Source organism: Trichoplusia ni, chromosome 4 (assembly GCF_003590095.1).
Source record: "Trichoplusia ni isolate ovarian cell line Hi5 chromosome 4, tn1, whole genome shotgun sequence".
Taxonomy (NCBI): Eukaryota; Metazoa; Arthropoda; class Insecta; order Lepidoptera; family Noctuidae; genus Trichoplusia; species Trichoplusia ni.
In genome coordinates, this window is record NC_039481.1 from 8,100,905 (window position 1) to 8,125,883 (window position 24,979).

General features: G+C 37.1%; 4 protein-coding genes across 8 annotated transcripts in view; 2 read left to right on the forward strand and 2 right to left on the reverse strand.

The window, feature by feature from the left end:
- Window positions 1-4,904, forward strand: part of LOC113492886 (maternal protein pumilio) — a 64,660-nt gene extending 59,756 nt beyond the window's left edge. For all 5 annotated transcript variants that reach the window (XM_026870597.1, XM_026870598.1, XM_026870599.1 and 2 more), the window contains 3 exons: window positions 2,748-2,942; window positions 3,089-3,294; window positions 3,464-4,904. In XM_026870597.1, coding sequence (XP_026726398.1) covers window positions 2,748-2,942; window positions 3,089-3,294; window positions 3,464-3,695 — 633 coding nt within the window. In that variant the 3' untranslated portion in view covers window positions 3,696-4,904. The remainder of the gene's footprint in view (window positions 1-2,747; window positions 2,943-3,088; window positions 3,295-3,463) is intronic.
- A 5,910-nt stretch (window positions 4,905-10,814) lies between these two features.
- LOC113492887 (pre-mRNA 3'-end-processing factor FIP1) lies at window positions 10,815-16,405 on the reverse strand. The gene is made up of 9 exons (XM_026870602.1): window positions 16,171-16,405; window positions 15,733-15,954; window positions 14,724-14,907; window positions 14,391-14,534; window positions 13,816-13,889; window positions 13,570-13,705; window positions 13,112-13,467; window positions 11,272-11,339; window positions 10,815-11,107 (listed from the first exon to the last, which is right to left on the reverse strand). Exons 1-9 carry the CDS (start codon window positions 16,318-16,320, stop codon window positions 10,903-10,905), a joined length of 1,539 nt encoding a protein of 512 aa, XP_026726403.1. The 5' UTR covers window positions 16,321-16,405; the 3' UTR covers window positions 10,815-10,902.
- Window positions 16,406-18,723: 2,318 nt separating this feature from the next.
- On the reverse strand, window positions 18,724-20,060 carry LOC113492888. Its single transcript, XM_026870603.1, has 4 exons — window positions 19,710-20,060; window positions 19,418-19,507; window positions 19,236-19,343; window positions 18,724-18,960 (listed from the first exon to the last, which is right to left on the reverse strand). Exons 1-4 carry the CDS (start codon window positions 19,935-19,937, stop codon window positions 18,820-18,822), a joined length of 567 nt encoding a protein of 188 aa, XP_026726404.1. The 5' UTR covers window positions 19,938-20,060; the 3' UTR covers window positions 18,724-18,819.
- Window positions 20,061-20,525: 465 nt separating this feature from the next.
- Window positions 20,526-21,769, forward strand: LOC113492889 (protein archease-like). Its single transcript, XM_026870604.1, has 3 exons — window positions 20,526-20,692; window positions 20,817-20,841; window positions 21,338-21,769. Exons 1-3 carry the CDS (start codon window positions 20,629-20,631, stop codon window positions 21,726-21,728), a joined length of 480 nt encoding a protein of 159 aa, XP_026726405.1. The 5' UTR covers window positions 20,526-20,628; the 3' UTR covers window positions 21,729-21,769.
- The last annotated feature ends 3,210 nt before the right edge of the window (window positions 21,770-24,979 follow it).

The following is a 24,979-nucleotide window of genomic DNA, read 5'->3' on the forward strand; positions in this document are numbered from 1 at the left end:
GAAAACCACCACATTGATAGGCCGTACCAGTATTGCGTGTAGCACATAAATATTGTTTTTGATCACGTCTCATTGATAGTTTTTATTATATTTTTAAATAAGACTGCGAGCCGGCTAGACCCCGCACAAGTGTAAGATCCACAAATACTTGTCCAGCATCAGGTTATGTCACTTGAATCTCCCGCGACACTAGGAAATTTGTTAATGGAGCAGTCTTTTTAGAAGAATGTGATGAACAAGTTAGTTTTTAAAATCCTCCAATTTTGTAGGTCTAATAATCATTACCCGACGAAGATGAGTTGATAGATTTTATAATGCAACTAGCGACCCGCCCCGGCTCCGCACGGGAGCAATGCTAATATACGCTACGGAATTTCTTTAACGTTCTTTATTAGGATAAGCATTCATACCATCGTTATGAAACAATTTTGGAATAAGCGTTTGAACGAAAAATTGAAAATTGCATAATTGTTACAGTAGTCGTATTTATTTTGATAAGGATAAGTACTATCTCAACAAAAACAGATTCGAAAAATGTTTTGTTTTGGAATAAAATTAATAGCCAAAAGAATGGTTATGATGAGCGAACCTTAACGATAATAATATATGCCCTCGTGGACTCTTTTGTAGATCTTTTTATGGTGTACAAAATTTTGATGTATCTCGTGCAGTTAAGCCAGCGTTGAGAAAGTATAAAATAAAATGATTACCAAAGAAGTGGTTATTGTGAGTGAACCTTAAAAGATAGAGATAATATCCACTTCTACATATCACACACACTAGTCGCGGACTTTTTTGTAGATCTCTTTATGGTGTACAATATTGTAGAACATTTTGATGTATCTCGTGCGTTAACCGCATTGCGATGGAAGCGTAAAAAAATTGTTAATACATTTGAAACCTCTAAATTTGACTGTTCCTCTACTAAATTATGGACAGATTAGACTTAAAAACCATCCTCATGAATCACTTTATCTATTAAAAAAAACCGCATCAAAATACGTCAAGTAGTTTCAAAGATTTAAGTAGTCAAGGGGAAATAGGGAAAGAAAAAGCGCTTCTGTTTGATAATATGTAGTGATGTACAACTTCTCGATTCGAGAGAGATCACATGTTATCACATGATGTTGGGAGATGTATAGTACGATTTTTAATTCGAGTCAGTAAAATGACAATTGCAACTGTCATTTATACAAAAAAGGGTGACCCGCTACAATAGTGATGTTTGGAAATCTTACTACGAAGACGACGACAATTAGTCATGCTTTATTTTAATATTTCTCAAAAATTTACTATTTCTATTAATTGAGCTTTTATAATTGTAAGTGTATCATCCAACCACTGCATAATGTCAGAATTCATCCAGTTTGGAGTTGGGTGCGCTCGACTTATTTTGCATGGTAAGGTGCTTCATTTAATACCAGCACCGCATTTGGCTTTAATTTTATAAATTTCAAATTAATATTACATTTCTTTTTTACATTTAAAAATGCTCACCGTGTATCTCTTTTGATTAATTATCGTAAATTAAATATTTTTTTATACACCATGATTTTTTACTCGTCTTACAAAAGCAGCCCAGTTCATGTATCCAATGACTAAAACACGTTCATGATAAAAAAAGGTATTTATGATGAATAAATTTAAAATGCAATTTTTATTCAATGTTATGATGCAATTCGTTTAAAAAAGCCTTTATATTTCCAGTTTAACAAAAGAAATAACTTACAATTATGTTGTTTTTAACCTATGCCTACTTATTTTACAATAGAAAAAAAAAATTAAAAAAAAATTATGATGCAATTCGTAGTTTTTTAGAAACAGAGCTTTGTTGCGAGCGCGGTCCGAGCCTTGTAACAATGGTGAGGGGCGCGGGCAGTGGCGTTTTTATCATTTTTATGGGTATATTTCAGATTTCTCTTGTTTAATTTTTGTTCGTACTTATTATCCTAGTTGAAGATAAAAAATAATAATCGCGCCTAGAGGTATTATACGTCGGATACATGACTGTGCTACTTTTGTAAGACGACTAAAATTCACCGTGTATAAAGCGAATTTGATTTAAATAAAAAAATGTAAATTCGACTAACTAATGATTGTAATAAGTCGATTCTAACACATCACTATTTATTTTGAATTAAAAACCTGCCACACTGGAAATGTAATTTTACTGACTCGAATTAAAAATCGGACATTAAAAAAATCGCTGTGAAACCTGTGCCTGTAGCGATAAAACTTCCAAAATGCATTTTCAAGCCGTTAAGAATTCGGTTGGCAACAATTATTTTTTCGGCGTTGCCGTTTCGTTTTTCTAAACGCAGGCAGAAACCCCAGCGCCGCAGTCCATTTATAACTAAAGCAAAGAAGTTAATGAGCACTAGATGCTAAACCTTTCGACTATTTGCTGGGTCTAGCTTCGTGCCTTCTTAACCTAATGTACATGAAAATTTAACATATATGCTTCAATTATTAAAAAATATGGTTTGAAAATTTAATCGCGCACACAATGTAGCGGACATAATATTATAGTATAAATAGTATAAAGCTTAACAGTTTGAACATACTTCTCTAATCCCTTGTGCTTCAAATCTATTAATTAATGTCAGGAACAATAAACAAGATCAACTCATCCAGTATCCACCTTCATATAGTAACTTTTTAGTCTTTTTACAATAAATTGTTTTTGTTTTTTTTTTTAATTGTTCGTATAATTCGATTATAAAGACAAGCTATCTTGCTTTTTAAAGGTACAAAAATGTATCGAATGCGTGGAACCAACGGCTCTTCAATTTATAATCAACGCATTTGCGGGACAAGTGTACGCCTTATCCACGCACCCGTACGGCTGCCGCGTCATTCAGCGCATCTTGGAGCACTGCACGCCCGAGCAGACGGCACCCGTATTGAGCGAACTGCACGCCCACACCGATCAGCTCATACAGGTAAACATCATCTCCGTAATGTCTCGATTACGTTTAAAAACTAATATTAGAGCATCAGCAATAAAAAAAATGATGTGTATTATGATAGTATATGTAGAGATACTTATATGTGGAGCGAGTTGGGGCTAAGTTGACCGTATGCGCAGGACCAGTACGGCAACTACGTGGTGCAGCACGTGCTGGAGCACGGCGCGGCCGAGGACCGCTCGCGGCTCGTGGCCGGCGTGCGCGGCAAGGTGCTGCAGCTGTCGCAGCACAAGTTCGCGTCCAACGTGGTCGAGAAGTGCGTGTCGCACGCCACGCGCAACGAGCGCGCGCTACTCATCGACGAGCTCTGCGGCTTCAACGACAAGTACGTGCAGCGATTCGACTCACACACCTTGCTTACTTTACAACTATATTTACAACATTTATATTTCTATTAATCAGTTTGTATGCTCATCTTCGATTAGAGCAGTGCAGTTTTACTTTACCATACTATAATTGAAGTGATATGAATAACAATTATTTATAATTTTCAGTGCACTACATGTTATGATGAAGGATCAGTACGCGAACTATGTGGTACAAAAGATGATTGACGTAGCAGAACCGACGCAGCGAAAAGTATTGATGCACAAGATCCGACCGCACATCGGCTCGCTGCGCAAGTACACTTACGGGAAACACATCATCGCCAAGCTGGAGAAGTTTTTCATGAAGGCGCCGGAGCTGGGGCCAATCGGACCGCCGCCGCCCAATCCTGTGCTGTAGTCTGTGTAAAGTATTAAACGTCCGCGGGTGTAGGCTGATGCGACGGCGCGGGTATCGCCCGCCTATTATAAATTTTGTGAATATTTGCGATTGTACATTTGTAACTATAGAGCTCGTCGCTTCGTCGCCCGCTGCCCGCCGCAGCTGGCGGCAGCGCGGCGGGCGCCCTGTACATACCGTAGCGGCTGACTGATGTACAGAACGATACGATATACTGTATACTGTAACAATAGTTGTACAGCGTCGACGCCGACTCCGGTGCTCGGCCGTCGCGTCACCGCGGCGTAGCGTTTATTGCGTTTCTAGCTCTTAAGTGTTCTAGTATTATTCGTTGTTCGTATGAATCTATGTATAAATATTTGAACGTCTCTCATTCTCGTGTAATTTATGAATCGAAGGAAAGCGGCGGTTCTGCGGACCCCGGCGTTTCCATAATTTTAGCTCGTTGTAGATTTACTATTAGCTGGGCTAGGGGACCTTGAATCTTCTGAAGCGATAAAGAGATGCCGCAGGCAGTTCTGGACAATCGGCACTATAGTCGTGATTATTATATTATTATTTTGTACTATTCTTCAAGTCAAGCTCTCGTTTAAGTTATAAACCGGCTTTTAAATCGTACATAGCTTATCTCGTTTAGTGCCGGAGTGTATAGTTCGTCGATTATAATTTTGTGAAAATGATATTTTTGTATATTTTTATGTAATTAATTTAAGTTATTTAGTTAATGAGTCTCCGAAAATGATCGGAGCGAGCGCTTACGAGTGGGCGATGCTTTTGTTATAGTGTAAGCGCAGCAGTGTCCCGCGCTGCGCGTAGGTTATAGTGATGATTGTAAAGTCCTGTACTGATAGTTGTAGTCCCGAGGTCTACCTTGCCGGTTGCACGTCACAAGCGTAGCTACTCCTCATTCCCCCTGTGTAATTAATTTTTATAGGAAGCGTAGTTTCCTACGACACCTCAAGATTTTTTACGTTTAGATGTAATTGAAAATAAAATTATTGTATATGGCTGTACAAAAATGTTAACAAAAAATGATTTGTAAAACCCGTATGTGATGGAATAAGGCGAGACGTTGAGAACGGCGAGGTTTGACTGATCGCGGTTCTGTACGTCACGTCTTGTAGGTTGTACTAGATAACATTTATATGATGATCCATCTATTTAGACATTAATTACAATAAAGCATTTCTGTAATAATATTACAAAGAATACGTAGTTTTATTCAAAAACTCTCAACATACATAAGCTCCCAAGTTCCTACAACAATATAATATGAGGTAAGTCCGGTTGCAGACGCGAAAAGCTAAGTCTAAATCTTCAGGAAACTAAAACCGTTCTTGACCATGAACGCTGGATGGAGGAAAGTAACGCTGATACCGCGATATCCGATAGCGCATAGGATAGTATTAACCGCGCTTTTATTAACTGCACTTTATGTTTGTAACCGAATATACAATAATTGCTCTTTTAAAGATATAAGATATTGAGAAAGAACACTACCTCAACGCTTCGCTTATCAGAACGTAAAATTAGAATTCTCCGAAATTGAACAAATAATAAAGATCAATTCGAAAAATGTAGAATAAAATTTAATTTTATTCAATTTGCAGAATAAGAGTTGTTAACCTTTGTATAACTTGCATCTATAGTCGTCAAAGCAGAAATTGATGCTAATTATAATTACTAATTTATTTTTTACCGATTTGGACAATATTGACAAATTTCGGAGTTTTAATTTCAGAAATTCAGAATTTTATACATATAATATAACTAGCTTGTTGCCCGCGACTTCGTCCGCGTTGTTAGAAGATAAAAGTTAGGAATTTTTGAACGAAAGCCCTCGGAAGTTTAATATTTTTCCCCGTTTTTGCCACATTTTCCACTGTATCTTCGCTCCTATTAGTTGCAGCGTGATGTTATATAGCCTAAAACCTTCCCCGATTAATGGTCTATTGAACACAAAAGATTTTTTCAATTCGAACCAGTACCTGAGATTAGCGCATTCAAACAAACCAATAAACTCTTCAGCTTTATATATTAGTATACATACAATTGTAGAAAAGTGAAAACTGTATCATCTCAGCCTATCGCCGTCCACTGCTGAACGTAGGCCTCCCCCAAAGAGCGCCAACCATCCCGGTCCTGGGCAGCCCGCATCCATCCGCTGCCAGCCACCTTCTTCAAATCATCGGTCCATCGTGCCGCAGGACGTCCTACACTACGTTTGCCTAAACGTGGTCTCCACTCTAACACGTGTCTGCTCCATCGACCGTCTGTCCGTCTGCAGACATGGCCGGCCCATTTCCACTTCAGCGTGCTGATTCTGCGAGCAATATCGGTAACTTTGGTTCTCTGGCGGATGACTTCGTTACGAATTTTATCCACCAGAGATACCCCGAGCATCGCTCTCTCCATCGCACGCTGAGCAACCTTGAATTTATGGACCAGGCCCACGGTGAGTGTCCACGTTTCAGCTCCATACGTCATTACGGGTAGGACGCACCGATTGATGAAGTCAACTCTCAGACCAACCCTGCCCCAGGTCGAGGCTGGCTGCGAAAGCTTCCAGTTGGAGCTACGAAATCGATTCGCTATGTTGGAAACTACTCAGGATATTAACGACGCCACCGATTGTCTGGTACGGGTTGTCCGTGAGGTGGGCTATAAGTATTTTCGACCGATGAGTAATGGACGCAAGTCGGCACTCACCAGCGAGACCCTGGAATTGATGAGGAAACGGCGAGAAAACATAAACGCAACACCGTCTGAGCGTCAGGTACTTAACAGGGAGATAAAAAAGCTGATAAGACGCGATACTCGGCGTGCGAATACCCGATCCATTGAGCAAGCTATAGAGCGGAACCAAGGCTCAAAAGTATTTTCCAAGGCTCATATCTCCCGTTGTCACCTGACAAAACTCAGTACGTCACAGGGCACTACCGTTACCTCGAAGCCAGAGATACTCGCTGAAGTCGAAAAGTATTATGGGGACTTATACTCACCAAAATCGAGCCCGCCCCAAGCACACAGCGCGGATGACCCACGAGCCAGACTTACACGCCACCTTACAGACGAGCTTCCCGACATTGACATGGGTGAGATTAGAATAGCTCTCGGACAGCTACACAACAACAAAGCTCCGGGAGATGACGGAATAACCACTGAGCTGCTCAAGGCAGGTGGAACACCTGTCTTGACAGAGCTTGTTAAGCTCTTCAATTCCGTCATCCATACTGGCATAACACCGGAGGCATGGAGCAGAAGCGTGGTGGTATTATTTTTCAAAAAAGGCGATAATACGCGGCTTGAAAATTACCGCCCCATTTCACTTCTGAGCCATGTGTATAAGCTGTTCTCGAGGGTTATCTCGAATCGTCTCGCCCAAAAGTTCGATGACTTCCAGCCACCGGAGCAGGCCGGGTTTCGAAAAGGCTACAGCACCGTGGACCACATACATACGCTAAGGCAAATTATACAGAAGACAGAGGAGTATAATCAACCTCTATGCCTAGCGTATGTGGACTACGAAAAAGCCTTTGACACCGTCGAGACCTGGGCTGTGATGGAATCCATGCAGAGATGTCTCGTGGACTGCCGATATGTCGAGGTGCTGAGGTGTTTGTACAAGGCCGCGACAATGACCGTTCAAGTACAAGAACAGAGCACAAAACCAATCCAATTGCGTCGAGGAATAAGACAGGGAGACGTAATCTCTCCGAAACTGTTTACAAACGCATTGGAGGACGTTTTTAAAACGCTTGATTGGAAAGGACGGGGATTGAACATCAACGGTCAGTACATCTCACACCTGCGATTTGCAGAGGACATAGTCATCATGGCGGAATCTCTGCAGGAGTTGGAGGTGATGCTTAACGGCCTAAGCGATTCTTCGCGACGTGTGGGTCTCGGAATGAACCTAAATAAAACTAAAGTCATGTACAATGGCCTTGTTCTTCCGAGACCCGTGGTCGTAAATGGCGCTGCTCTCGAGGTTGTGCAAGAATACATATATCTTGGCCAAACCATCCAACTGGGGCGACACAACTTCGAGAAGGAAGCGAGCAGAAGAATACGTTTGGGCTGGGCAGCATTCGGGAAGCTACGTCATATCTTTGAATCATCGATACCACAATCCCTTAAGACCAGGGTCTTTAACCAGAAAACTGTATATTGAATTTTTTTTTAAAAGAATAATTGCTGGTGGTCTACGAACAATTTCGAAGCCGAAAATGTGATTTATAAATTTTTTGTCTGTTTGTCTGTATGTTTGTCCGGAAAGATCTCGGAAAGTACTGGATTCAGAGAATGTCAACAAGAGGTCCGGTCAACATTTACTTATTATCTCGCTTTTCGTTACAGGGGATGAGCAGAAGCCAAACATATCTATCAACAAATATCAAACTATCTCATAAACTACTGAATACATTTTGTTCAAATTTTGCATAGACATTATCGAACGCTTGATACAACATATACTGGGTTGATACGACGCCGACGTTAGGGCGTTTCTTTCAACTGCCAGAAGGTACTATTTTCAAGCCCTACCAAGTTTAGTCGCAAATATTTTTTTAAGTTTTTGCCTCTTTTGAACACGATGTATCTTTCCTAACAGTTGATTCTGTTTACACGCATAGGTCATTCACCTTACAACGATAAATCTGAGTATAACCTACGATGCGTTGCTGCCGCTCTGACGCAAGTCACAAGTCGGCTGGCCGCGGCCGCCTTTATACCTACGAGATAGCGTATCATACGCCGCGCGCCGCGCTGGGCGCGCCGCGTGCGACTTTGCCGCTTTGTTCCCTAACTATCTAAGGTCAACTAACTAACTATCAGTTACAAAGGGTGGTAGCGTTTCACTCTGATTTGTTAGCTAATTAGTTTGTTTGAAAACAAAAAAATGACACTAGTTGCTTTTAATTTTAACCCTGTAGGTATACAAACACCATAACGCTACTACGCGGGGGGCATGAGCAGTAACGTTTTATTTTTTGGAACCACCCATAATATCGTACAATACAATTTTTATTGTATTTTCACTGCATTTCGTAGTGGGCAGTAGTTTTAAATAAAAAAAAAAACATCACGTTATTTATCTTAAGACATTTGGCAGAACAATAATATATTTTTTCGAAAATTAATCATTTTCACAAGATTATCCATTTTGTTTAACCCTCGGTATCGGAGGGTTAAGCTGGGGGTTGATTTGATTAAAGCACCTGGTCGTGGTTACCAAAATACTTTAATCCGAATCCGAATATTACATAAAATGAAACAAAAAAAATTAAAATCCTCGACTCTCTTATAGTATACACGGAAAATTTTAACACCGCCATTCAGAAAAGCGGTCTCAAAGCACAGTGACATCTTGTGGAAAATGGTGGAACAAACTGAACCTTACTTTTGATATTTTGACACATTTGCGGTTAAACACATTTTATTCTCTTTTAAGTCTAAGATGGCCTATATTTGACTTGAAAGCACGACTATTTCACAAGTAAAATAAAAGAAACATAAACAGTAATACATTTTTTTTTTTTGATGCAATTGTTACTTCGCAATCGGTGCATTCTTGAAACAGAGGAACTTAAATAATTTTTATTTCTATTGATGTATTTGATGTATCTACTAAAGTTTCTACAATGATCCTCAGGTAGGTTAACGAATAAAATAAGTAATTTTTCTTCAATTGGTACAGTAAATGGAACTCATGCATAAAGTCACTTTTATGTTCATATTTTGCTCAGTCGAAGCATTACAAATTCCACATCTATCACCATCATCATCATCTCAGCCTATAAGCAGTCCACCGCTGGACATAGGCCTCTCCATATGTTCTCCAGCGCGACATCTCCTATACTTTAGAATTTTGTCACTGTCAATTTACAAAAATGCGTGTCTGATATTTTTTTTGTTATAACGCTATTTATTTATCAGCTATTTAAAGGCAAATCATGATCAGAACATTTTTATTATGTAACATCCGAAATGTTTGTTAAGAAGATCAGTTTTAATATTAAGAGGTGAATCAAAGATAACGTCTTTCAGGAAACCGTTTATCCATATTCCATATGTTACCCATATCTGGGCGCAATTTCGCAAAACCTTATATGAATATTATTGAAAGTGTTTAAAAATCCACAGTTACCGAGTCCGACTCTCACTTCACCAGTTCCATCCACAAAAATAATTTGACATCTTCTTTATAATAACTGTCTGGCTATCACCGTTTTTGAGATACAGCCAGGTGACGGACAGACGAACAGATACTGGATCCTCAGTAATATGGTTCCAGTTTACCTCTCTGGTTACAGAACAATAATTGAAAGATACCTCAACTGTCATTATCAGTCTAACCATTTGAGGTGTAGGGCAGGCCAAAGGACAGACGTGCTCGAAAATCACAACCCACCAAATAAACAAAGAAAGCTTAAAATGCAAAAAAGATGTATAATAATATATTTTTTATTTCATGATGTATGTTTTGTAGGTTTTTCAATATTGCGTTACATTTTGGCGATGATCGATATTATTTAACTTCATAGTTTTTCACTTCTTGAAAATCACACAGACTAAGTCTTGGGCAACAGCTAGTAATAACTTACAATGCAGAAAAGTGTTACAGCTAACAATTTTCTGCATTCTAAGTTAAGCTTTTTCAATATGGTGTTAAAATTAAAAGTCAGCATGTTAACAACAATGTACACTATGTTTTTTAAACTATTATAGCGGGCAGGCCCGCGGGCAACAGCTAGTCTATAATTATATTTAAATCTTTTTGGAAGTGGGTGATCTCTCGGCTGACCGTTCAGAGGCTGGCTGAAAGAGTTATTTACGGAAAATTTAATTGAAGTCAATGAAACTAAAAACAAAAAAGCCGATGAGACCAACAACTGACCAAGTTGGAAATTATTTCCCTTTGCCCTATTATGACCATTAATTTAAAAAGTACTTGTAAACGTAAACATAAGAAGGCGGTAATATTGCTTATTTTTGTCCTTTTTATTCACTTGCATTTGATTTTACTCATGCCACCTTACGTGACTGGTTTCACTTAGGCGTGTTGGGTATCCCTTTCATGGGATATAAAAAATTATAACAGTGAAGAAAAGTCCGAAATGTTATATGCCTATTATTTATTTAAGATCATGTCACCCATATTTGTAAGTGTTGTCTGAAGCTACGAGCTGGATCCATTTGTTTTTAACTATTTTTCTTCATCTTTTTCCTTATCCTTGGTTTTGGGCTTAACGCTGCGTTCCCTGTCTCGGGATCGCTCGCGGTCTCTGGAGCGGTCCCTATCCCGGTCGCGAGAGCGCTCCCGGTCGCGCGACCGCTCGCGCTGTCGTGGCGACCGGGAACGCGACTTGTGCCGACGTGATCTTGATCTCGATCGCTCCCGCCTGTACGACCTATAAAAAGTTATTATGTTTATATGGGTTCTAGACATCATAATAATAATATTTTAATTTACTTACTTGCGACTTCTAGACGAATTAAGAAGAATACATAAACAAAGTATTAACTAGTTGAATCATTAGAACGAAAAAGATGTTATAATTTATACAGCACTTACTTTTCTCTGATCCTGTCGGGTTTAATTGATCGGGATCGATCTCTTTCTCTGTCTCTTTCCCTCTCCTCCTGCAGAAATATTAAATCAAAAATTATTTTTAAGATCTTGTGTTTCCTTTTAGTCGTATTTATAAGTGACTATTTACGTGTACAAACCAAAATGGATAGCAAGAGACTTATTTTTATCAGGTGTTGTAAAAAACCTTGTGGTATGTGTTTGCGAATTAGTTGATTGTTTTTTTCGACATTTTTGTTTTTTTGTCGAGACAGATATTATCATGCAGGGATACTACTTTTAAATAAGTACATTAGCGTTATACATATAACGCTAATAAACTTATTTTATAGTATTTTATAAACGAATTAATAATGTATTATTTGTAGCTTTTGAATAAAACATCGGATTCCAACAAATTAATCAAAAAGGTATCTTAATGAACACGAAATGATATATTTGAATAGTTAATTTTGGGCTGGATAGTTCCTACTGACAGAGGAAAGCTATATTATTTATAATATTATAAAGCTGAAGAGTTTATTGGTTTGGTTGAATGCGCTAATCTCAGGTACTGCTGGTTCGAATTGAAAAAATCTTTTGTGTTAAATAGACCAAGCTTTATCGGGCTAAGTAATAAATTACTACCTTAACTTCATTATTTATCATATTGCCCGGTCATTATTATATTGCTACATGATAGTTGGGCAATTTAATACGAATGTTTTACTTATATTTTTATTTGTCTTTAAAAGATGATTAGAAACTTTAAGAGAAGATGTTAATTATACGTAGGTAGTAATGAGTCTGATTGCTTAAACTGTGGTTTGTTTTATGTTGTATAATAACAAGTCATTTCTATGACACAAAGATGTGTTGTGAAAGTTTGGCTTTAAATTTAATTGTATTTTATGTAAAAATTTAATATGGCTTCCCTTAAGTTTTAAATGGAAAAACTAGTGGATTTTTAAGGTAGAAATCCTTCGTAATTATTCCAAATAATTAATCTGTTAATTTAAGTGGTTTAATATTTAGTTTATTTTAAGTTAAATGACGATAACAATAAAAAACGAAGCGAGCGGTGCCGCGGCAGCGGCCGGTGAGTGCTAGAAACGACTCGCATTTCGATACCGTTCTGTTGATTTCTCGTCATTTAAAGTCAGTCGCTCACTTAGTAATTATATAACCCTAATTTATAAATTTTGACATTTGAAATTTAATTTACATTCACTCGTTTTAATACTACCCATAAAAAAAATAGTAATTAAATACGTTTATATTACTTTGCCCAAAAGGTGATGCGTAATATGTATAGTGCCTGGTCAATTTGATTATTTGAATAATTATAATTAAATTGCACTCTCATATTGGGCATCTTTCATAATGAACGGGCAGTATTTACATTGCTCAATTTATCACTTGGTCCATAACATATCTATCTTTTACGATTAACTCGCAAGAACCGTTTTTATGGTAATCAAATTTTGTCCAAATGAATGCATTATAACCAGCGAATTTCTCTGATTATAACATCATAGCCAATCTTCTAAAAAAGTAAGTCCTTATTTCATTAATCCTAAGATATAAAGGTATTCATTATTAACGGTTATTAAAAGATAATCCGATATTATCATGATTATAAGGTACTAGTATTAGGGGAACGTTTACAACTCCTGACAAATGCTTGACAAATAGAGACACTTTCATTCACGGGAAACCCCAGAAAAATGTCATTTTACCATAGTTACAGGTAAACATTTTGGCTCCTTGGGCACCACAGCTATTCAGAAAAGATATTCATGGCGCCAACCGCACTGAATCAGTTCAAAAGCAAATATTATTTTACTTCATCTCTTCTATCGCGGTCCCTCCGGTCGCGGTCGTCGCGCTCCCGCATGCGGTCCCTGTCGCGGTCACGGTCGCGCTCGCGCTCGCGGTCGTGCAGATGCGGCGGCGGGTGCTGGCGGTAGGGCGACACGAAGGGCGGCGCGGCCATGAGGTGCGGCGGGCCGTGCGGCGCGGCCAGGTGCGGCGGCCCGTGCGCGCCCAGCGGCCCGTGCGGCCCGTGCGGGTGCGGCCCGTGCGGGCCCAGCGCCGCGCCGTGCGGCCCGTGCGGGGCCGCCAGCCCTGCGCCCGCCCCCATCGGCCCAGGCGTCAGCTCCTTTATTTCACTTGGCGCCCAACCGCTCTGTTCTGGATGACCTATATAGAGAATATATTATGAGGCTCAGAAAGCTAAGTGATGATAATGATTGCTGTAGAACTAGAATTAAGTCAGCAATAAACAATATAACGCATTTGTACCCCAAGGTTCCTCGTAAGGCGCATGCGGTGGCGGTTGGTAGTAGTGGTCATTAGAAGGAGGACCGAAGTAGTCTGGTGCGCCCATTTCACGCTGGTGACCACTACGCCCGTATTCTCTTCGTTCTGCTGTCATCACCTACAACATTAATGAACTAGTTATACCACACTAAATAAAGAGACAAAGTTTTCTTTAAGGTTGTGTTTTTATGAGGGATTTTTAATAGCAGAATTGAAATAAACACTTACTTGTATAGTGTTTTCTCTAGCTTGATAGTTGTTTGACATTGCTGGTGGCATCATTTCATCATTTCTTCCTGGTCCTACAAAAAAAAAACGTTCTTTTTTTCTCGACGTATTTTTGCATGCTATTAGGACAATATATGACCTTACGCTCCAGGGACTGGAAGATCACCCTTGATTAGCGTCATCATGAGCCCGTAGTTTTTCCAAGCGTTTTCGATGCTTCAGCAATTTTGTATAATGTATGTAATGAATGTGTATAATGTAGTTTTAAACATATTCATTGACAGCCCCATTTGGAGTTTAAGAACTGTGTGGGCAAAGAGTACTATGTCTATGTAAATATAGTTTTGTTGGACTTTTTATATTTTATAGATGTACCTTGTGCCTGATTAAATAAACAATAATAAAATAAAATTAATAGCAAATAGGCAAAATCTGTTAAGATCGATAAATTACAGTTATTTTTCATGTCTCAATACACAATAATACTGTCATTTTCATCCTTAACTACATCAAATATTATTTGCCAGGATATCCATGAGCTTGAATTACAACAGTTTACAGGGACAGTAGCTAACCTGGCGGTCTGCGCAAGTCAGGCGGCGGCAGGCGCGGCGGCGCGCCCACGTGCAGGCCGACACCAGCCTCGTTCACTCGCATGCGGCGCTGTCGTTCGCAGTACGCGCTCCAGGTCACCTCATTAAAACCATAGTTGAAATAATCTAAAATAGAATTTAATTACCTTAATATATGCTTTATATTATGTCAGACAGACTGTTATTTTTTTGGCAATGGTAAGTTTTAGGATAAGCATGGTAAACTGAAGCCTCAAAATAACAGTACTCTTGAGAGGTGTATAAGTGTGTTGGGTTTCTTGATATGCTGATAATGTAATAAAATGTATGTATTACCAGATATGTCAGCACCAGGCTTGTTCCATGGCTTATCTTCAATAGTATCTATGTTGAATTCTAATGCAGGCACTCCATTAATGCTGCCTGGTCCATCCAAGTCCTCCAGTGTCACTTTGCCACCAGTTGTAGTTCCACTGCGTGGCTTCTCTCCACCACCACTAGCCACTAAACCTACACCACGCTATAAAAATGCAAATTTATAACTATTTAATCAGCTAGACAACATTATTTATTTGATAACCCTGGATTATTAGGGGCTCTAATAATTCATAAAAAAATCCTTATCCTGAATGACATGTTGATCATCAAAAGAACTATTCAGGTGACTTACAAATTCCGTTTCAGTCAAACTATACACTAATAGAGAAACAGTATACCTTGAAAAGTATGCAACCCACACAAAAAACCAAACTGATAACCAAAATAATATGAAATAAATAATAAAAATAAAAGTAGAAAATGCATCTAATTCAAAGACTTAAAGTTGTAGAAGATACAAATCAATCAAAGATTTGGAAGTCTTGGAAACCAATTTATTCAGAGAACTCCAAGAAATCGCGGAATTACAGAAATTTGAAACATGGGAATCGTAAATAGTAAGGATTTCATATCTAGGAGAAAAGTGGATGAAGCAACAAGCAATTCCAGGAGGAGCAATGATGGGCATGTGTATCAGGCTAACTTATTGCCTATGCATATCAGAATTATCAGAAAAGGACATATTAAAACAGTTGCTGGAATGTAGACCTGCAACTATGTGCATAATAATTCAATCATTGAAACCCTAGTTCACATAAATACTTAGACCTTTGTTTAGTCCTAGCTAACGCACTAGGTTAAGTAACCTGTAATGGTAGATAAGTGTGATAATTAAATAAATAAATAAGTTTTTAATAATAAATTAGCTTAAGTAAGATGAGAATATAACAACAATGTCTCATTAAGCTGAAGTTTTAATCAACTTACTTACACCTGTTAAAAGTAAATAAAAAAATCAACAACTAACTTTAATATTAAGACTAGCATAAGCCTGGGGTCCAGACTTGATCTCTCCAATGGTGACTTTGATGTCGTCACTGTCATCGGAGTCGGAGTCCCCGTTGTTCTGGCTGTCGGCGTCGCCGTTCTGGTCGTCACCTTCCCGCCCGACCTCGGCGAAGTGCTCGTCATTGAAGTGAGAGTCATCATTCGCACCTTCATTCTCTTCTTGCTCTTTTTCTTCATTCTCCTACAAAATAATACCCAGGCTTATACATTATATCGATTATCTATGATGTTGAATATTGTTGTATTACTGCTGAAGGTACACACAATTGAAAAGGGGTTTTTTTATTTAATAAGATATTGCCGTCACAGTTGTTTGTTTAAAATAGGAAACTTTAATAAATCTTACACTCTGAAATCTTGTGTTGCACAAAATCATCAAAATAGGTTATCAACTTACTGCCTCACCATCAGCGACATCGGTTTGTTGCTGATCTTTACCTACGTCTTCAGATTCTTTATCGGCTGCCTGATCAGGATTCGAGTCACCATACAACCAACTATCATCGTTCTCATCTCCTGGCGCGGTTTCAACGGCAGCATCTGCCATTTTTATTTTGTTTGTAACACACTGACTAGATTGCTAGCTTGCGTACCTGCTTACAAAACTTGTGTACTGCATTTGACATTATTTATGGTGACATTTGTGTATTTTTTATTACCTGCTCTGGATACTTTTCATTTGACCATTACTTAACTCTATGGTTTTTAAAAACGTGAAAAAGAGCAATAATCACCGGTGTTTTCTAGAAAACTTAGCGTTCACTGGTAAACATTATAACCAATCTATTACTAATAGCCATCCAGAAGACTCTTAAGAAATGTAGTGCTTGATTATTTTTTATTTTTTTATTTATATTTATTTATTAAAAAATAGAAAATAGGAAATTACATAAAAAATCGCCAAACTGCAAAGCAGTTTGTTGGCGATAATAGCGCTCTTCATTATACATTTTTCTTTATTGTGTTTTTATAGTTTACAATGAGTGTAGTTGCATTTATTATTCTTATATATAAACAATAATCACATTATATATACTTTATCTTATAACTATTACAATATAAAAATTAAATTTATATTCTAGGAACATCCACCTGTTTATATCTACCATTATTTATTACAACTAATTCTTATTGAAATTTCTATTTGGTTAACAATTGTAATGAGATCTGTTCTTACTCCTATGTTTATTTATAATATTACTTCTTTTAGTCTTTTCTTAATAGTTACTTTGCTTACTTCTTTGGACATATTTCTTATAAAGTCTAGTTTATTAAATATTACAGGAGTTATATATTTCCTTGTTCTTTTACCATAATAATTTCTTACAGATGGTATTACATATTTACCCTGTTCAACCCGCCTAGTGCGATAATTATGTGCTATTGGATTTTTGTACATATTTAGCTTATATTGTTCTAATGCTATAAGGTAATCTACTTTTGCATGCACTGGTAGTATTTTACATATTTTAAATAATTCGTCGTAGTTTTGTTTGCACTTTAGTTTAACTTTTTTCCTAACTAAATATTTAATTATTCTTATTTGTAACTGTTTAATGCGATCTAATTGCGTTTTGAACGTGAGGCCATAACTACTTAGTCCATAACTAATTATTGAGTCGACGAGTGCATAGTATACTACATATAAAACTTTTCTATTCACAAAGCTTCTTGTGTTATACTTCGCTGAGTAAAAATCTTAAGGCGGTGAAGGTTTAAAAACCGTATCAGAAGTTGGGCATTAGTCCTAAGCACCTACGTAGTCATTTAGTACCATATTTAGTACCTACGTAGTCTTCATCCGTCACTGCTCATACGCTGATAATATTGTAATTACTTTTCAAGCCGAAAGCTAGAAACCAAATCTATACTCGCGAAGAACCTATATATCTAGACCAATCCGGCGAATTTATTTGTACGTATGTTCTTAAGGGCAAAAGAAGGTTCTAATAGTTAATGAAAAAGAAAATATTTTAAGAGAGGGTAATGGAAGGGAGTGGCTGTGCAACATTTTATTACTGCCACAGAGTACATTTGTATAATGATTACGGCATTCCCACGGAAACGGGAGCAACCGCAGGCTGCAAACTGAAGTCCAAGCGGACGGAGTCGCGGGCTACTGCTAGTAGACTATACCTAAATATGAAAAAAAAAACAGAAGCTATTATTATGTGTACCACGCCGAAAAAACTCACTAATCAAGATCATTCTAATAACATGAGACGACAGTTTACTTAACAATATTCGTGTCAAATTGCAGATAAAAAGCTATAAAGCTACGAATATATACGCCCGAATGAACCGAAATACCCAAAAACCGCTTTGTACATATTTAATTATTTTAAATAAACAATATTTAAGCCAAATTTCAGTAGTAGAGTATATAATGTCTTTGGTCGTAATCATTCCAAAAGAAAGTTTTAAACTAGCCTATGTCCTTTCTCAGGCTCTAGACTATGTGTACCAAATTTCATTTCAACCAGTTCAGTAGTTTTGGCGTGAAAGCGAAACTGTCATTATAATATATTACTATTCATATTACTATAAATAAATAAATAATAAATAAATAAATAAATCCTGGGACAACTCACACACGGTTATCTGATCCCAAGCTAAGCAGAGCTTGTGTTATGGTAACCAGACAACTGATAAACTTACTTATATATTTCTAAATACATACATATTATAGATAAATTACACCCAGACACCAGAACAAATGATCATGCTCATCACACATCATTTGTCCTGGGCGGGAATCGAACCCACGACCTCCGGTATAGCAGTCAGGGTCACTAACCACTAGACCAACAGGCCCGTCAATGAACTATGAATCAAGGTAATGCCAAAAAAAGATCTCCAACTGGCTTGTACTGTATGAGAGGCAAGGTAGGTTAGGTTGGTAGGTAGGTAGAAAGTAGAGAAGATTTTGGGTAAAATAAAAGAATGAAAATAAAAAAGAATACTTTTTAATTTAAGCGAGTTTGAATAAATAAATGGTTTCTGTTAATCAATTAGCAACATTATCACAATCTTTTTAGTGACTGTTCTAGTCAAGTCCATTCCTCCTCCGGGGGAAGAGCTTCTGCTCAGTTTGCTCGACTTTTTGAGCTACATATGCCAGTTGTTCAGAAGCTTCAGCAGCCGCTGTGCCACAGGTCTCAGCAAGTTCTTGGACACCTTGAGACACCTGAAAGTAAAAAGTTAAAAAATATGTGCAATATTCAAGAGTTTTACTTCAGTAATAGCTCTAGATTCTAGAATCCAGAATTTCAAAATTGGGATACGGGCAGGGGGAATGATGATCTAGAATCTGCAATTTTGTCTGTTCTGCAACTTAATTTAATTCTCAATCTTTATATCAGTCTTGCACTGGTTAGAACTACTAAAATAATTTAGATGCAGCATTCAAGTATTTAATAATTAAGGATATGAAAAATTTAAAATGAATAAAATGTTACTCACAGCATCTGCTTCAGCTTTTACTTCTGCAGCAGCAGCCTGCATGGTGTTTACTACCTCCTGCATTTGAGCCGCATGCTGAATAGGTTCTGACTCCAGGACGGATGCAGCCTGGAATATAAAACAAGTAATGACTAAAACTAAATAATAATTGAAATATCAAATTATCAGGTAAAGGTATTTACCTGTTTACAGCGATGCATACATTGACAGTGGTGTTTAATTACAGGTTCAGCAGCAGCTACCTCATGCATGTGAATGTCATTTTGTTGCATCTGAAAAAATAACGTATTTTGTGGTTCACACACAGCATTAACAAATTTATAGTAACTAAATTACATGCCTACATCGACATGAACTTTTAAATGTTTTAACATTCATTTAACAAAATGCTTTAAGATTTATGTGTCCTATACGTAATGTGTCAGATTATTAGAAGATTTCTGGAGTCAAAATAAAGATCAAGAAGTTACTTACATTTTCAACAAAATTAGGGTCAGTGTAATTATTCAGCTCCGTGGCCAAATGCATGGCTTCATTAAGTTTCTCGTGTCCTGCAGTTGCATTGTTGATAGCTTGAGCAGTGTTTAGAAGATTGGCTGTAGCAGTATCGCCCTGTTGCCCATCTATGGGAGAATTCGCAGCCAACCCAAGTTTAGCTTCCAATTGCTCAATTCTGCTTTGTAAAATTGAAATGGGGTCCATTTTAAAAGTGCAGCAACAACTTTGAAAAATTAAATAAAATAAAACTAATCTATAGTACTATTCAAAAGGTTTGTAATAAAATAAATGAATATCGTATTATTCGAATACAATCACAATCGAATTCCTTTGACATTTGATGATCCCTGTGACAGTCAGACGACTTACATTGCTTTATTGATGGACAGTTCTACAGATCCTTGTAAGCCCTCTACGAAGAGCTTTTAGTCGATTTTTATTGAACATTTACATTGAATTGTAATGATTAAACCCCGGTAGGTAAAGTTTTATTTTTTTGAGAAATAAATTAAATTTTTTACTTAAATTTAATGTTTTTTAAAATTTAATGCGGTTAGGTAACTTTCCTGAAATATTATTACTTTTTGAATTATGACATCAATCCAGGTACTTGATTGAATATCATTGTTACTTTTTGGATGCAATTTGATTAATGTGAGTGGGAGTAACTTTATGTGTAAAACAATAAGAGTAGATTACCTAACCTATTTCTTAAACCTAATTTCAGATGTTTGTAAACTTAAAAGGCCTTGGTCGCGATCTTCAAAACAGAAGTTTGAACTGTCACCGATGAGTCAAGTTGAACAAGTGTCAAACAAAGTTTATATTTACTTCGAAGCTTGCCTTCAATTCTGAAATTATAGAATAAATAGTGCTAAGACGATAATAACTTAAAATGGATGAAGAGTTAGGTGGTCTGACAGAGGATGATTATGTTCTTCCTCCAGTTAAATACGAGTGTGAGTATTTTTCCCGTGAAATGAAAAAGTTCTGTGAAGTGAAAACCCAACAGTGGGTTATGTATTTATTTTGCGTACAATTTGAATTTTCATAATTGTAATAAATATGCATCTTTAATTTCAGATTTGGATCATACGGCTGACGTTCAGTAAGTATATACTTCGTAATTTCTTAATTTCGTAAAAATGATGCAATTTTTCTGTTGCACCACTATAGGTTATAAAATGATTTATATGAAAAATATCCTTATTGAATAACTTTGTGATTTATTTACATAAAATTTAGTAAGTGTATATCATACTTGTTATCTAGCTCATTTGTGGACTAGCTACTAAATGTATGGTTTGTCATAATGTATGAAAGCATAGTTTCAGTTTCTGTTGATCTTGTTGAATGTGAAAATGTAACAAGACAAGTAAATTAGGGATGTGGCATGTCGGGCATGTCCATGATGTCCACAAGGGTGGACTTGCACCTGATTCCATACCTCACCATAGCCTGGCAGTTTCCATCAACAATATTATATGAAAAGACATGTGTGATCATTAACTGTTAGACATATTGTTTACCTTTAATTCTCAAAAATGACGCAATTAATAAAAGTTTGGTGACCAAATGGTTATGCCTTTTTTTTCAACTTCCAGGTTACATGCATGGGGGAACACTCTGAAGGAGTCATTTGAGCAGTGTGGAATGGCCATGTTTGGATATATGACAGAGCTGGACTATGTACAAATCAAGGAAGTTCATACTGTAGAAGCAAATGCAGATGATTTAATGGGTCTCTTGTACCACTTCCTCGATGAATTACTTTTTTTATTCTCTGTGGAACCATTTTTAATATGTAAGAAGCTAGTGATAACAGAATTTAACACAGAAGAGTTCAGGATAGTTTGTAAATGTTATGGTGAAGAGTTTCAGCTTGGCAAGCATCCACAGGGCACAGAGGTAAAGGCGATCACTTATTCAGCCATGCAGATCATAGATGAACCAAAAGATAATAAGTATGAAGTGTTTGTTATTATTGATATTTGATTATTATATTTAATTTTATATTAAAAAAGAATTGACTGTTATATGGCTTGAAATCAATTATACTGCACCCATTATAGTTAGGACCCCTAGATGCAGATAGAGAATTACATATCAAATTAATGTTTATTTGAAATCTCTATGAAAGAGTCTGTCATTACTTATAAGTGCCACACACATAATTGAAGTATAGATTGATTTCACTTGCTGATGGTTTGCTATTATTGCCTAAGAGTAGCAATAATGCTATGCCTGAAAAGATTTCTATGCATTATCTACTACCCTTCTTTTATGTTTCCACTTATGTAGTTGTAGAATGTAGGTAACATAACTCTCTAACCGTTTGATTATTACCATCCTCATAGTCATGTTCCTCTAATATACATAGACGAATTATTTAAGGTTTTCATGCCTTTAGTTTATGCCTTATGTATACAACTAGCTTTTTACCCGCGGCTTCGCCCGCGCCGATGTCGGTTATATCGCGTTTCCAAGAGAACTCTTCAAGAGTCCAGGATAAAAACTATCCTATGTTCTTTCTCAAGGTCAACTCTATCTCTGTACCAAATTTCATTGAAATCGCGTCAGTGGTTTAGACGTGAAAGCGTAACTGACAGACAGAGTTACTTTCGCATTTATAGTATTTGTAGGGAAGTAGGGATAGTATCTTGAATGTTGCATGAGTCACTTGAAAATGATGCAATATCAATGATTTATTGTGTTTTCCCATTCAGTATTATTCTATTTCTACTGCCTACTGCCATGCAAATCTATGCTTGGCCTTGCATGCATAAGATGCAGAATTGGTCCCAATGCATACAAAGTACCTTAGTCAAACATGCAGCGAAGCATAGAGTTGAACCAAGGATTTGAGCTAGCTGGCAAATAAGTAAAATCTAGAGTGGAATTTTTTGACCATGCAATGAAATAGAAAATTGGCATAACTTAAGTTAGTCCTATGTTCATCAGTAGATTGCGATAGGCTGAGATAATCTAATGATTAACAGAATATCATCATACATGTTGTCCAATGCTTTAAAGGCTAATGCAATTAAAAAGCATTGACGTTTTTTCAACGCGCTAAAGTCGTTTCTACGATTCTCTACGTACTATAGTTCTTACACATCAAACACTGTGGTTCCCGGTTGTAAGATCGGTTTAATCTATCTTTTCTGTGACCACCTTATGACGATAATTTGTATTTTTATGATAGGTACTGAAAATTCATCTTGTGATAAGTTTTTTTTTTATCTTTGACCTTGCATTACTTAGTTTATAACTGGTTTGTACCAGTCAGGTATTGCATTTAAAATAAAATAAAAAAATGTTACGAAGAGAAATTTTATAGCAGGGAGAGCTTTTTTAATAAACGGACTATGAAGATTAATTAATATTTTTTTTCCGAGTACAGAGTTACAGGCAAAATTGGGGTCTAATATTAACCACTACTCCTGCAAAATCACGGAAGTGATCTCTTCAGATTTACTTAAGATTTTGACTTATCCTTATTTACCTATCTTTGTTTATTATATCCGCAATGTCTATCAGAGTCTTTATTTTTCTCATTGCGAGAACTGCGTTTAATTCCTACAGCCATCAAGCAAGCACTCATTCTATTTCTTTATAGTTATAGTCACACGTCACACCTCGCTGTCCCAAGTGGGAGACAGGCGGTAATCCGTATGCTCAAATACTGCCATTAAACTGACAGTAACACATAATGGGACTTTGATTACAAGAAGTTATAAAAGAGATATTTGCCCAGCTCTGAGCCTGACCTGGTGTGGGCTTTTATCTATTCTAATAATCGACAAAATATTGATACCTCGATGATATGGTTAATTATTACGAATCAGGTATGATTATTAATATTCATTGTATGTCTAGTAAATGTCATGTCGAGATAAGATAGTTATTAGTGTTACGGTGCACAATATTAGGATTTTCATTATTTTTGTTTATTCACTTGCACAAGGATTAATTAGCATCCCAAACCGCATAAGTGCAATATCTAATACTGCTCCTATCGGGTACCTAAAGATGTGGTTGTTTTCGATTTAACTACTTAGCATCTTTTTGATTTAGCCAGACAGATGTAGGTACCAGTCTTAACATCTGTTCGTTCGCAGCTCAGCATCATGATAGCGAGGGAACATAAAAATTGCGGGTTTTATTCCATGAAGGTCTCTTAAATAAGAATTGACACCCCCATTTAATAAACCTAGTCATTATAGTTGTAATAATTCGTAATTAATGACATGATGCATTTACCTTCCTATCCCTTTTAGTCTTCATTTCTAAAGGTTCTCTAAAGCTCTACCCAAGTACCTGTCGCAACTACTTACCTATTATTTTTTTGGTGTTAAATTCCGTATTAGCCTTTTTATTTTTATTTATTAAACTGTTTAAATTATAATACTGTTTACTCTTACATAAAACCCCACAAAGCTGCTTGCACAGTTTGTCTGTGAGCCTGACGACTAAGACACTCCTTTTTTATGTAGCTATGTAGGAGTCATCATAATCAGCCCATATTCGTCCACTGGACATAGGCCTCCCCAATTGCACGCCATCGAAGTCTATCTTCGGCTGCTCATGTAAAGGTGATTGATTAAAATTGCTTATAGTCAGTAATTAGTTTATTTCTTTCCACAATCCGTACTCAGAGGAGAAATGTATTCGCAACATAACGAGATCTCGTAGGAAGTGGTGCGTGAGGTAATGAACAGCATATATTAAAATATACAACATTCATAGGCAACTACCGCATCATACGTTTCACTTAAATTGCCGTCTGAAATTCATTTATCAAGGAGAAAGTTTATAGTTTATAGTTCATCTAGAATAGTTAAGACTTTCGGTTTTGTAATCACAACTGCCAGAGCACAACAAGGTATAAATGTAATACGGACTTCTCCACTAAACACTGCCAAGTCCAAGTTACCTACTTGCGGTAAGTTTCAAGATCCTTATACCCCTCGTTGCCACCAAAAAATTAAAAAATGGCATCTGCCTGGCATCCCTCGTTGCGATTAACGCACCCATACCAACTTAATCTTCACATTCTCATTTCCTATAAGAGAAGAATTATTATCTAGACGAGGCTGTATGATGACTTACTTAAACTAAGCCATTGAAAAACATTTTCATTTTAATATCTACCTTACAGCCGGTTCAAACATAGCGATGCAGCGGCGTAGTTGCAACTGCGACCAAGGACTCCGGTCGGGACCGGAATCTCACGAAAGTTACTG